At 38.1% G+C, this 15,062-nt stretch overlaps 2 protein-coding genes across 7 annotated transcripts in view; one reads left to right on the forward strand and one right to left on the reverse strand.

The window, feature by feature from the left end:
• LOC106082189 (transcription factor IIIB 90 kDa subunit) overlaps window positions 1–15,062 on the forward strand; it is a 135,111-nt gene that overhangs the window by 2,783 nt on the left and 117,266 nt on the right. The window contains exon 3 of the mRNA XM_013244564.2: window positions 165–269. Within this exon, the coding sequence (XP_013100018.2) occupies window positions 165–269 (105 nt within the window). The remainder of the gene's footprint in view (window positions 1–164; window positions 270–15,062) is intronic.
• Window positions 5,735–15,062, reverse strand: part of LOC106082188 (BTB/POZ domain-containing protein 6-B) — an 86,124-nt gene continuing 76,796 nt past the window's right edge. For 5 of the 6 annotated variants that reach the window (XM_059362355.1, XM_013244560.2, XM_013244563.2 and 2 more), the window contains 4 exons: window positions 12,982–13,554; window positions 12,757–12,907; window positions 12,006–12,680; window positions 5,735–7,579 (listed from right to left, as the gene is read on the reverse strand). In XM_059362355.1, the coding sequence (XP_059218338.1) occupies window positions 6,973–7,579; window positions 12,006–12,680; window positions 12,757–12,907; window positions 12,982–13,554 (2,006 nt within the window). In that variant the 3' untranslated portion in view covers window positions 5,735–6,972. The remainder of the gene's footprint in view (window positions 7,580–12,005; window positions 12,681–12,756; window positions 12,908–12,981; window positions 13,555–15,062) is intronic. The other variant, XM_059362356.1, reaches the window with a different exon arrangement.

Consider the following 15,062-nt stretch of genomic DNA (forward strand, 5'->3'; position numbering starts at 1 on the left):
GTTGTGTCTTCATCCCTAGCTTGCTTGCTGAGTTTTGTTAAATATCTCCTCTGAATCCGTAGCTTTTCCCCATAGAAAAAATATATAAAAAAATCTTTGGGAAAATTAAATAATTTAAAATTTTTTATTACATGTTTAATGGGAAATATATCCTTTCTTTTCAGATTTATTAATTGATATTAGCGACGTTCAACAAATATGCTCATATGAGCTTGGCCGCACATATTTAAAACTGTCAAATGCCTTGTGCATAAATATTCCATCAGTTGGTAAGTCAATTTCAATATTAATTCCTTCAATGAGAACAGCTCGTTACAAACATAACCAAAAACAAATGTATTTTGAGCTTTACGTACGCCACAGAATAGTTGTCTTTAGGGCCAAACTCAGAAGTGTTTTCAAAAACACAATTTCTTTTGTTTTCCCTTCAAAGTGTTCCCCTAATAAGCGCGTATTTATAAATCAAACAAAATTTTTATTACGAAAATGTAATTGTTGCAATTTCAAGGTGAATGATTCATCTATCTGATCCATTTAAATGCACTAGCAAGATCTTGTAAATGCAAATTTGCACATGAATATTCAATTAAGGAACAGCGTCAAACTTCTCACATATCATTAAGTTTAAGCTCAATGAGAAGGGGCCTCCTTTTTATAGCCGAGTTCGAACGGCGAGCCGCAGTGCGACACCTCCTTGGAGAGATGTTTTACATGGCATAGTACCTTACAAATGTTGCCAGCATTAGGAGGGGAAAACCACAACTGAAAATTTTTTCTGATGGTCTCGCCAAGATTCGAACCCAGGCGGGCATGTTATCTTCTGCTCTACGGTGGCCTCCCTGAACCGATATGGCCCATTTGCGATCCCCAACGACCTACATCATCAGTAAGTATCTGTGCAAAATTTCAAGCGGCTTGCTTTACGATTTTGACCGCATTTTGGCTTGCATTATTTACTATAAGAATGTTAAAATACAGGTTGAGGACAGTTTTAAGGTACTCGACTCCAGGTAGATCCATATTCTCCAGCATCATTGTAGAGATTCCGTCGGGGCCCAACGCCTTGGATGACTTGTCGCCGCGTATGCCATTCGTAAATTCGTCCACGGCAAATGGTGATGGTTTTCCATTGGCTCGAAGACCACGAATACGACGGTTGGCTCTCCCCATAGCCTTGTCACTCTCGGGACACAGTTACGTCGCCAAAAGTGACTGTAATCGTGACATCCCTTCTACCGGGGTTCGAGAGTGACTTAACAGTAGACCACAGCTTGACTAAACGGGTACCTAAGTTACATTGCTTCAAGTGTAAATTGTAAATTTGTCCATGAACATTCCATTAAGGAACAGGGGCAAACTTCTCACATATCAATGAGTGCAGTCCCCTTCTTACTTACTTTACTTTAATTGGCAATGGCAGAACATTTGTCCCATTAGTCGAACGTAGAATTGCGTTCCAAGCCCCTCGATCCGTCTATTATCTCTGACGCCAAGTTTCGAGGTGTTCTTCACCCTTTGATCTTTCCATCGGACTTTTGACCGTCCTGGTTTGCGTGTACCATCGCGATCGCCTTCAAAAGACTTCTTCGCTGGAGCTTCTTCATTCATTCTGCAACATGACCTAGCTAACGCAACCGTTGTATTTTGGTACGTTTAACTACAGCTCACACAGTTCGTGGTTAATATTACGCCGATACTCTCCATCAAACTGATCCATATATTTTATATTTCAAAAACTCTAAGCACCGCCTAGTCTGCTTTCACAAGTTCCCATTCTTCGGAACCATATAAAAACACGGGAAGTATCAGTGTCTTGTCTGTCGAGTGGTGATCTAGTTTCTAAATTGCTTAAGGTGTTATCAAACTATATGTTCTTGTCTTATGTCATGCAACTTTTTATTTATCATTGGTGTTTCATTATTTACATACGATTCATAATTTTTGCTATCACACCAGTATGTTATTTTTGTATGACATAACCTAAAAATGTGAGCAAAAGCTGATTTTTTATGGCTATAAATTGTTAAAGTTGTGAGAAATCTGTTTACATCATAAGTTAATTTGGGGTTGTTTTCATTTAACTGACAACAAAAATAGCAGATTTCTTTATGTTTTTCAGAAGGAATAGAGCACCGCTCTAATCGAAAAAATAAGTGCTATTTTGAAAAGTGATTTTGTATTCATCTTTAACAATAGCAAAATTTGGCATTTCATACGACAATAACATGTAGGGTGATGACACTTTTACTCAATTCAAAGTAGCATCTCTTTGCCAGTATTATTCTTCACTTTGTTTCAAAGCTGGTGTCATATGGCGGTGCCTAGATAGATAAAGTTGATGTCTATCTTAAAGTTGTGGTTCCCAACATACTCCATTTCTTTATCTGCTCGGTTGTAAAAGGCGTTTTGGGAGTTGATACCATTAATTTTGATTTTTCTCCATTCACTGCAAGACCTATTTTAACTGATTCGATTATTTCAAAAGATGCAGTTACTACTTACGGTGACCAACCCACGATATCGATGTAGTCGGCATAGGCGAGTAGCATGTGTTGTCTTGTGAGTAGTGTGCCACATCAATTCACATCTGCATCTCACACATTAAGCTGCCTCCTTGTCTGAAACCTTGATAGGCATTGAACGGTTCGGGGAAAGTCTTTCCTATTCCGACTGAGGAACGTGTATCAGCAAGTGCTATCCTGCAGTCTTATTAATTTTGCAGGCATTCCAAGTTCAGTCATGGCTTGAAATACCTCTGAACGTACAAACAACAAAGAGATGGTAGGTGTTGATTAGTCCTTCTCGGGTCTTTTCCAGGATTTTACGCAGTGTGAATATCTGGTCTATAATGGATTTACCAGGTCCAAAGCCGCATTGACAGGGCCCAATTATCTCATTGACTTTAGGTTTTAATCTTTCACACAGTACGCTCGAGAGTATCTTGTATGCGATGGGGAACAGACTTATTCCTCTGTAGTTGGCACATTCCGTCTTGTCTCCTTTCATGTGTACGGGACATAGTATGCTAATGTTCCAATCAACGAACATGCGTACTTCAAGGTGTCTCCTCCGGTCTTAAATAGTTTAGCGGCAACCCGTCGGCTCCTGCTGCCTTGTTCTTCTTTAGTTGGGTCACTGCTACTTGGACCTCATTCTGACTAAGAGGTAAACATTCTATAACATCATCAGGGATTGGTTCTGCGATATCCTCGGACACTAGTAGCTGGGTAAAATGTAAATGGGTAACCCGTCGGCTTCTGCTGCCTTGTTGTTCTTTAGTTGAGTCACTGCTACTTGGACCTCATTCTGACTAGAGGCAAACATTCTATACCATCATAAGGGATTGGTTCTGCGGTATCCTCGGACACTAGTAGCTGGGTAAAATGTTCATTCCTTATCCATAGCATACTATCTGTATCAGTTACTAGATTTCCTTCTTTGTCTCTGCAGGAGGATGTGCCTGTACCAAAGCCATCGGTTTGATAATTGATTATTTGGTAGAATTTCCGTACTTCGTTATTCCCAGATTCAGCTCGCTGATTTTTGGGTTATTGGGTCAGTGCAATGAATCCCATCATGCTCGTTGTCAAGAACCTTTGCCTGCGCCGGGAAGTTGGGCCACACTTAGCGTTTTGACCGTCTAGTATATAGAGGATGCTGCGTTAATGATGTCTCGGAATTTTCTCTCAGCAACTTATTCATTTGAGGGGGTGTCAGCTCACTGCAGCAGCGATTGGTGTACTCTCTGAAGCCGATCGACCTTTTTCTGATTGATATACGTACGGTGCTCAGAGGTTATGAAGTCTGGTGATCAGTCGATAATGAGTTGTTGTTGTTGTAGCAGGGTTGCCATTTATATTTCGGAATTAGAAAACTCAAAAACAAATATTTATAGCCGAAACTCGCTTTACTGTTTTTCAAATTATTCCCCATTAAAATCTATATACTTTTGCATGCGCTTGAACCAATTGTAGAAGCAATTTTGCCAGTCTGATTGAGATATTGCCAAACCATGAATTCTAAACGCATTAACCGCTTCTTTGGGTGTTGAAAAACGTAGACCTCTCTTTTTATCATTTACGTAGGGGAATAAAAAGAAGCCATTTGGTGCCAAGTCAAGACTATATGGCGCATGACTCATCAGAACGATGTTTTGAGTTCTCAAAAATTCCGTTGTTTTGTATTTTGGGAGCATTTCTTTCGACCAATCGACACGTGCCTTTTTTTTTGAGCGATTGACAAATTGTGTGGGATCCAACAATCTCATGATAAGTCACCTGACCATCTTGCAATATAAGTTGGGGCACAGCATCAATTGTTTATGGAACAACAATTGATTTCCGACGACCTTCACGATATTTGTCTTGGAGTGAACTACGACCTCGGTTGAATTCATCATACCATCGAGAAATGCTGATCCTTGATGGAACTTCATCCTCAAATAATAATAAAGTTAATAAAGTTCATCGATGCATTGTTGTTGAGTTAATCCACGACGAAAGTTGTAAAAAATAATCGCACGAAAATGTTCACGATTTAATTCCATTTTTTGGGCGAGATGAATCTTTTTAGTTACTGTAAACCACACAAATAGCGCTCGTATGTCAAAACGTTCTGATAACGTATAACCTCAAAGAATCAAGCTTTACGTTAGATCAGTTGGCAGATTGCAACACAAGGGTTGTCCAATCCCGCAAAAGCCAACCCTCGTACACTGAGACGGCAGCCCTTGCCGATGAAGCACTTTATCAGATCACTCCAGTACGTACAATTGGCTGTCATGGGATTGATCGGTCGATAATGAGTTTTTGTTGTTGTAGCAGTGTTGTAAACTGAGGCGACAGCCTTGCCAGTGAAGAACTTTAGAGGTTCAACCCGGTACATACAACCGCCCGCCATGGGATTGTCGATAATGAGTATTATGGGTAGTTTGTATGATCCCAATAAAATGTCGGCTTGCCAGGCTATGTTATATTCTTGTTGTATCTCGGTGAATAGTAGATCGTTAAGTAAACAGTTTTATTGTAACAGTGACAGTTGGGTCTGGACATTTGTTTAAGATTTCCCAAAACATACCTGAGCTTTCATTTCCATAAATAAAACACAAAATAAGGCTAATTCATAAAAATTTCTAAAAATTATGTTTTTATATATTATTCAATGCATTAGGAGATTATAATTATATCGATAATAATTAAATTCAATTTATGCGGAGACATATTTTAAACAAAAAAAAAAAAAAAAACAAAATATTGAAAAAAGAGATGTATGTATATAATCAGTACAAGAAAAGCGTGTTTGTATAACTAATTTTAGAGAGAAAAAAGGCACAGAAATTAAAAAGCAGGAATCAAAAAATTTAATGTGATTAGGATGCACAAGCAAATATCATGTGTGTAGAAGGAGAACAATAGAAAAGCAGGAAAATGGAAAGTCTTTATTTTTCATGGAACTTATATATATAATAGTTGAAAAAGCATATATGTTTAGATGTATATAAACTATTATCCTATTAAAATTAAAGATAATAGGATTAATGATTAAAAATCATAACATCATCTTATAGTGTGGTAGTAAATGCAAAGTGGATATTTAAACATAATTTGAAAAGTTTAAAAAACAATATTTGAAATGGATATCATAGGGCTGTTTTTTGTTGCTGTATTACAATATTGAATAATAATGTATTTTTTGTTGTTGGGGGAACTTGAATTAAATTGTTATTGTTAATTAATAATGAAGTACCATTGGTTTGAATACACTTGTTGTTTTGACTTTTATGTTTCCTCTTGTGTTTTTTGGGGGGTAGTAAATATTGTTTTCGTATAATTTTTAAGTTTCAATAAAATGTTGGTTTTTCTCAATTTTTTTATCTTTTCGTTTTGTCTTTGTTTGTTAACTGGTCAAATATTCTATCAAGGATAAACTACATTATTAACGTAATATAATAACTGTGTTGTTGTTTTCTTTTTTGGAAATATGACTTTTTTTGTTTTTCTTTTCTTTAAATATATATTTGTATGTATATTTAATTTTGTATATATGTATGTATATATATATATATATATATAGAAGATATATATGTATGTATATATAATGAGAAGTTTTTTTTGTTAATTTTGTTTTCTAATTATCATTATTTTGTTAAGATCCCAGTTTTTAGATTTTTGTGTGTGTGTCTATATTTGTTTGTTTATAAATTTTACCAATACTTTGTTTTTCCTTTTTCTTTTAGTTTTCTTGTTGTAATTGATTGCCTTTTGTGTGATGTTTATTAGTTTATTGTAGATGTGTATAGTTGTGGTGTAATGATGTAATTTCTCTTCAGTATAATTTTTGGCGAAAATTTTTAGGCTTAGAGTTGATTATTTATTTTTAGATGTCGTTTTCGATATTGCTTAAATATATAGGTTTTACTTTTCCATTTTTTGTTTGTTTGTGGGCTTTTTTTGAATTGTAACAGCAGACTTTAATGTTCCCTTCATGTTTCCGTTTCCGCTTGCATTTTCCAATGTTATAATCTAACTGTGTTGCTCTAGTTCTCTTGTTTGTCTTTTTAGAATATATAGCTTCCATATCTTTTACAATGAAAAATGTTTATGTTTTAAATAAAACCAAAAAAAGTGTTCCTCTGTTCAGAAAATTCTATAAAAATGACTATGATTATAATATTTTTTGTAATTAATTATTTTCTGTATTTTTTCTGTTTTATTTTTATGTTATAATCTAATGAGAGAAAGAGAAAAAACCTTTGTTTCAATGTTTTGTTGTTTGTTTTCTAAATATTCCATGACATTGTGTTGATGATGTTGATTTTTATGACTTTATTACTACTCTACTACCATTTCTATATAAAGTATGTATTGTATATTATGTATGCGTGTGTGTGTGAGTGTGTGTGTGTGACTGTGTATTCTGTCTTTTCTTTTCCATTTAATTAGTTCATTTTGAGATTTTGTGTTTGTATATATTCTAATTTGTAGAAGGTCCCCCTTCTGCACTAGAACTTGCTCCTAAGATTTCATCACAATTTGCTGTCAGTTCACTAGAATTACGATTACTTCGGCTTTGACCCGAATTTCCACCACCACCACCACCACCTGTTTCACCACGTCCACCATTTGCCCCCGAATTGCCTGTTATCAATAGGCCTGCGGCAGCAGCCTCTAATTCTCCTATGGGACTGGCACACATCGATTGCATGGGTGATGTCACCGCCGTTGGTCCATAGAATATCAATTCGGGTATTTGTCCACCCTGTACACCAGTACCATTTGTACTTTCCGATGAGCATTGGAATTGAAAGGTTACATTGCCCATGCATACTTCGGACATACCCTCTTGGCCGAAGAATGACAATTCTATGCCATCCAATATAACCGAGGCTGTGTAATAGCATTCAGGTTCAATTTGTATAGGATTTTCAAAGAACACATGAAAGGTGTTGGAGGAACCATCGGAAAAGAATTTGGTATCGTTTTCGGCCAGTGTACGACCCAAACGTTTGAGTTCGATTTTAACATTGTATGTTGCAGCACCAGTTGAAGAGCCATACAGGCCAAAGCCAACAATGAAGATTCTGTAAAGAAAAAGAGGAAAAGTGAAAGTGGTATCAAAAAAATATAATCATCGAAAATTTATATGTCCAAAAATAGAGCCATCTTAGAGCAAATTCTAGCTCGCGTTGGCCAAGAAGTATGCCAATTTGATATTCATTGCCATAAAGTAGACGAATGAAGAGTTAAATAAAATTTTTTCCTGGGACTGTTGGCAATGAATGTTTTCGCTTTTATCGTCCAGCTATTTATTTGGCATACCAGTCGGAACGGTTGGAACCTCAGAAAAAATGTTCAGTAGTTGTTTTCCTTTCATTTAGTAGTGATTTTCATCTAACTGCTCAGTGGCCGATATGCCTCTAGATGGCGCATTTTTATCCGAATTGCCTGCAAATTTTGAATGAAAACTTCTGTTGTGACCTCCAACATAAATGCTTAAAAAGATCCAAATCGGTCCTTAACCTGATATAACTCCCATATAAACCTATCCCCAATTTGTGTTCTTTTTTCTGTAAAAGGTGCAATTGTTATCCGAAATTTTGCACATGATGTTTTGTTATGGCTTCTAACAATCCTGCTAGGTATGGTCCAAATCGGATCACACTTTGGTATAGCTCCCATATAAGCCGATCTCCCGATTTCATTTCTTGAGACTCTATAGAACGCAATTATTAATCGATTTGCTGAATTTCTTTCATGATGACTTCTGTTATGAGCCCCAATATCCGTGCTAAAAAAGATGCAAATCGGTCTACAGAAATTTTTTGAACAAAACCAAATGAATAAACAAAATCATATTTGGAGCGAATCAGATTTAAGAACTAACTCCTGTGTTTTTTGCAAGTTTTACCATACAAACATTGTTGCAGGATTTGTCTTTAAATCCCAAATAAATCCGATAAAAGTACCAAAATATACAACTGTTTTCAAAAATTGTGTATGGATTGTGTATGGTGTGTGATATGCTCATTCATGTTTACGCATGCACGCAGTGTAAATGGACGGGATCGTTTTTTGGATTTAGTTAAACCCATATCAAAAAAATTTCAATGTAAACGTGCTATAATATTTACATACCTTTTTTTCTTTTTTGGTCTTCAAATCTTATTTAGATTCCATTGCAGGATATTGTCCGGCTTTAGACCGTTTCGTTCAATGTTTTCTATTCAAAGAATATAGCTAAGAACTTTCAAAAGTAAGGCATTGAACGAAATGGTCTACATCCAGACAATACGCTGCAATGGAATCTAAATAAGATTTTAAGATCAAAAAAGAAAGCGCAAACAGACAAACCAAACGAAAGGCAGTTCTCCATCGGCAAGGGCTGCCGCCTCAGTGTACAACACACTGCTACAATAACAACAACCGTAATCCATTTGACAAATTTCTGCTGATGAAGATTCTTGCCGAATCAGAAATTGGAATACAGAAAGCCGGTCAAACACTTTTAAGCAGCATCACACATTTTGCCTTACTTTTGAAAGTTCTTTGCTGTGCTATTCTTTGAAAAGAAAGCATTGAACGCAATCGTCTATAGCCGGACAATATCCTGCAATGGAATCTAAATAAGATTTGAAGACCAAAAAAGAGAGCGCAAACATGGTGATTCGGTTGGAAGATTCGATTGTTCTGATGGTGGAGTTTTCATCGAAATGGCATGAAATCTCACTATAATAATTTGATTATCAATATACATCAAGGTGTTTTTTGCTGGGTACCCTGGTTGTTGTCTCCACATCTAACTCTAAGAACTTGGTCCATTTAAATGGACCGATCCATAGTGTTTCTATGTCAGTTAAGTTCGTTTCTCCGGGCATGTAAATAGGTGATACGAGTTTAGTTTGCTACACCATCCGGATCTTAAATGGGACGGAGTAGTTCTGGTTTTTCTATGCAGATCCTTCTCATCATCTGCCATGGGTGGTGTGCGTCCGCAAAGAACTAAATTCGGCTAGTATGATGTTGTTGCATTGGTTACCTGATGAATCTTTTACAAAGTCTGTTTTGTATGACGTTGTGGTATGGGATCACATTTGTAAAAACTCCTATGAATTGTCTCCGTGAGTTCGAAATTCTGGTGATTTTCCTGGAGACCGGAGATATTAAAAGATAATCGCTATGATCTTCAACTTTAACAACCAAACAAGGGATGAATTTTGGTATGTCTGTAGTTTTCTTCATTCCAATGCTTTCGCCGGGGATTTGCTGTTCAGTGCTTTTGGGTTTGTTGTGGAGGGATAAACTTCTACCAATTTCTAAATCGCCCCGAAGATCGATTATTAGTGCTCTTAATGTCCAGACCCTAGCCGAGTACTTTTTGTAGCAGAGTGCGAACGGGTTACGGCTTAGCGATACCTCTTTGCAGGGAATTTTTAAATGGCTGAGTACCTCTCAAATGTCGGCATCATTAGTAAAGGTATAAACAAAGCTAACAACCTTTATGGACCCGTTTTATAAACCAAGATGTTAAATGAGCCAACTTTTTCACACAACTGACAGTCAGTCATTACTGTATTTGCACGGTAAGGCGGTAGCTATGTACCTTATATACACCGTAACCTTTGTCACGATTCTAATAGCCTCTATCTTTGTCACTGCCCTATTTTGACATGAAAGCGATTGGTAAACATCTGTTTAGAATTTCTTTCCTACTTAAATCCTCATGTAGATCTGCAATTTTAATAGCCTAGGAGTATACCTAATTCTGGACTCCCGTCTTAGGACAGGACAATTCTGCAGTTATCCAAGGAAAGAAAATACATCGACCCAGTCCTCGTTTCGAAACTAGCCTCAAAAAGGCACTGTGTGCCCTTTACTACTAGGAAGGAAGTGAGGACTTAACTCAAAGATGATTTGTTGTAACATGTGGGGCACTGGTACCATGGACTTTGAAAAGCTTCACAGACTGGTCTGCGTCGGAATCACAGATACGTTAATATTCACATCGCAGGCAGGTTTGTAGGCGAAGTGGATATGGAGTCTATTGAGGCCTATATTCTAAACTGTGTCGCTAAGGTTACGTTCAGAGAACGTGAAGGGCCACAGCTCCAATCTGAATCAGCCTACCTGGCACCGAGACCAACACATGATATAATCTTCAGAATTTGTCTTCCCAAATGAAAAATTGGAAACGGATGCTGTTTTGGAGTACAAAAGTCAGGCAGAAATCAATGCCATTACGATAGTGGCAATTCCATGGTAGCCGGTTGTACGTACCGTATTGAACCGATGAAATCCTTCATCGGCTAGGACTGTTGCCTTAGTGTACAGAACGCGACTACAACAACAAGATCTATAATGGGCAAATGAAATGTAGGGAAAAAATGAACCGTCTTCGAAACTAAGGATTTATGTGGACAAAATGGCGGCGCTCAGGCCTGGAATTCAAGGAAACTAATGTCGAAATATGTGGTAGAATGTTTTGAGTTCCTATATGACTTGGGTTCCTGGTTAATGTGGCACAACCAAAATGAGAGGGCGGAAGCAGTCGCCGTTCTTGGATACGTACCATATGTCAAACTACTAAACATAGTAAAGTTAAAAATTTTTGTTAAGTGCAGTAAAAATCAGTGTTTTGAACATTCAGCGACTAAGTTAATTGTTAAAAATTATGCAATTCAAAAAAGAAATGGAAATTTTTATTACAATATTGCCCGTTGGCAACGCAACTGAATTTGGGTTGCTATTCATAATCGACCCCACTTACATAATCTTGTACTTCAGTTCCCCTTCAATTCCAAATTTGCAATAATCTATCATCCACTGCCCTTTGGACCTTAGCATCAAGAGTGTGGATGTGGCGATCCTCGTCTAGCTCCTAAAAATTTAGGTTGGTCACAGTTCATCTATCTATCATCCATTGCCCTTAGGGCCTTAGCGCCCAAAGTTAGCTTTCATGCACTTAGATGCGGACCCTTACGTTCTAGTTCTCCTCCAATGTGTAAGGATGCATGTCTTTAGATTCAAACCTTTGCACTCCAATTCCCCTCTAGTTCTCTTTCAATGTGTAAGGCACTTGTTGTTGTTGTAGCCACATGCCTATATGTGGAGGTGGCAATCCCCGTCTAGCTCCTATAGGTCCAAAGGACTGATGATGGCCATCGGTTATTTAAAGGCGCGCATTACGATTTTATTTAGATACATGGTTTCTTCGCAAAAATTTAATCTATCTCTTTTTCTCTATGCTCAGCGACACTATGTCAGAATTAGACTATAATAAAATGAAAGTCTCTGGTCATTGGATTAAAACTTTAAACGGAAAGCACTCTTTGATATCAAACAGCTGGTGATCCATAATCAAATGTTTGTGGCATAATTTGTAAATACCCTAAACTCCAGCAAAATTTAGTGCAAATCCGACAAAAATTTTAAATTTCTTATCCAACTTATTCCCTACTTGTTTCCCTTCTTCCCTTAGAAAAGTCTCAAAAATATTTATTTATTACTCACCTTCGATCCACAGAAAATTGTATACTATCACAACGTCCACGGTAACGCCATTGATTCGATCGATAGGCGCACGATTGAAAACGATGACAAACTTGCGTCTTCAGACCAGCCCTTGGCTTAGTGGGATAATTCAGCGATGGCTTGATCTTTGCCGTAAAATGCAAAAACATATCTATTGTCTCCTGGGAGGTTAAAATGCCCGTCTGGGCCACACCATTGGCAAACTCGTCCAATGACATGGTGGGAATGCGTATTAAATGCAGTGCCTGTCCCAAAACTTTACGCATATTTTGCGGATTGCACTCAATAGACATCTTTTGGCAACAGTTTTGAGCCCAATTTAGGCCAGCCTCGAACAAGTGAATCTCTTTGCAGTTCAGAGTTTCGCGCCATAAAATCGATTCGAATGTCTTGAGGTCGATGTCGACAAAGTCCTCGGATTTAATGGCCATCTCGGCCTGAGCATCGATAACTTCCCAGCAACGTTGCATCAGTTCGGGCTCTTCGAAAAGACGTGATTGACTGAGAAGTAGACAGGCGTTTTTTGCCGTTAACTTAACCTCTAAATAGTTGACACAGGCTCGGGCCAAATGGGGAACTATATACTTTTTGGCGGCATATAGAGTGGCTAAAATGTTATCAGGTTCCAATTGTATTTCATCGCAATATAAATATCTGAACCAGGGAAGAGAAGCAAAAAAACACATTAACTAAAAATTTTAGGAGTGCAAATGGGTCGAATGTTTCAAACCTTAATAGGGTGAGAAAGGCCGATGGTTCCACATCAGGCACTTTAATTTCATTTTTATTTTCGGCCAAACCTCCATAGAACATTGCATAAAATACCGAACTGCCTGTAGCCAAAATGTATTTATGAGCTGGTATAGTTTGAACAGCATCTACTATGGAGAACAGAAAAAAAGAGAAGAGTTTGATGAAAACAAAAAAATGACAAATTCACCTGTTTGCTACTTACCAAAATCACCACCCACCACAAAACGTACATCCGACATCAGTTCATTGTTAAACATGGCCGCATTGCGTTCCAACACTGTGGCCTTTGTGGCCTGCCAATTGGGATCGGCTGTATCATTTGAATTGGAGGCTCCCAAATTTGCATATGATAAACTGCTTGGGCTAACGCCATTTGGACAGACATATGAGCCACTGCCATTTGTGGCAGCCCCCATTGTAGATCCCGCGGAACTTGATGGCAGACAAAATGATGAGGGACTAATGGCTCCCGGCGAGGCCAAAGGCGATGAGGGTGCACTTATCGGTTGTGTTATTTGTATATTATTTTCCCCAGATGAGGCAGCAGCAACTGAGCCACTAACATTTCTCTCATTTCCGCCAGCTGTGGGCAAGCCACCACCACCGGTTGCAGCTGCGGCTGCCGATGATAGTCCACCGCTGCCGCCGCCGCCGCCGCCACCACTACCACGTGTTGATTGTTGTGGTTGATGTTGCTGTTGTTGCTGCTGCTGATGGCCTGAATTATTATGTGGTGGGGAGAGCAACATACCATTGCCATTATTCAAAGTTTCCACTATTGATGGTGTCCATCGTGTCCGCAGCGTCATCGTATATACAAGCGTCGGCAATGATGTGGATGTCAAAGTAGCAATGATGGCATGATGAAACGAGATAGAAAAAACAAAAGAGAATAAGTTTTAATAGATGGCCTCAGCAGCTTTAGAGCTGCTCGCTTATGTCCATAATTTATGATTTGTTTATATTAAACTTTATTTATTTTATACTCGTTGGTCGGCCACACGACCGACCGCATTAGTTCCCTCCTGGTTCAGTTTATGGAATGATGTGTGGTGTTTGTGTGTGGCTCACACGGTTTTTTTGTTTGTATGTATGTACATACTATACTACGGCGGCAACTATGACCATGTATCTCAGAATAATGCATTTGTGGCACAAGTCTAGATTTCCCCCCCCTTTATATACAACATGCTGTGTTGGTACTGTAACATGACCTTCAATTATAGCCGTTATCATTATCATTTTTATTTATATTTGTACTATGTTGGCAGACTTCAACACACACACACATCAATCAACAAACTGTGTCAGGAGAACATATTTGCTGTTTGAAGTGTCAAACTGTTTGAAGTGTGAGTACAAAAGCTGACAATTGAGTTTAAACTGATTTAGCTAAAGTGTAGGTGGTTAGATAAACTATGAGCTACATAGTTTTTTTTATGGACAAGACAAGGTTGGTTTTAAAGTGCTGGGAGGGGAATACTCTGGCAGTTCCCGTGGGCCCACTAACATCAATACTCGCTTTGGGTTGCTAGCTATCCTTTGATTCATTTGAATATTTTGTATGTAAAGAATTTTTATAAACTTATGGGACAATGGCGAAAGGTTACGTAGCATAGGGAAATTTTGGTCGGATCAAGATATAATAGAAAAAACTCTAAATGCATCCTCATGAGATAAAGGGATATCCTTAAGAGTGCTATTTCTGGGATAAGCTTTGGCTTGAACAGGACATTTACATTTAAGGTATTGTGTATTTGGCGATAGACTCGCGACAATCCGTAGGTAATTGGATTGTATGAGAAGTTTTTTTTACGTAACCAACACGCAGGGGATGTCCCCCATATATGCAGTGCATTGCGTTGGCAATTAGGGAAAGTTAAGGGTTGGAGGGGGGAAAGAGGGAGTAATGTTTATTGATGAAATTAATTTTCCCGGTAATGCATAGTTTGGTCAACTGGCCAATCAATTACAAACGGGTGTGAGTTCCTGGCAAGTCTTGTATTCCTGGTAAACATCCTAACGTCAGGGATAAGAAGAAGAATGTCCCTGGAACAAACGCCATGAAAATAACGATCGAGCAATACAACGCTACCCACATTCCGACGATGTTCAAAAGAATCAATAGAGTTAGATACTCTACTGTATCCAATCAACACCAGCGCTCTCCGTTGAACCCGGTCAAGTAGTTCCAAGGATGGTTTTGGAGCTCCTGCTCATATATGAGAGTTATATTCCATCCTCGGTCTGATGTAGGTAGTATAGATATCGAGAAGAGATATC

The sequence above is a fragment of the Stomoxys calcitrans genome, chromosome 2, assembly GCF_963082655.1.
Source record: "Stomoxys calcitrans chromosome 2, idStoCalc2.1, whole genome shotgun sequence".
In the NCBI taxonomy this organism is placed as follows: Eukaryota; Metazoa; Arthropoda; class Insecta; order Diptera; family Muscidae; genus Stomoxys; species Stomoxys calcitrans.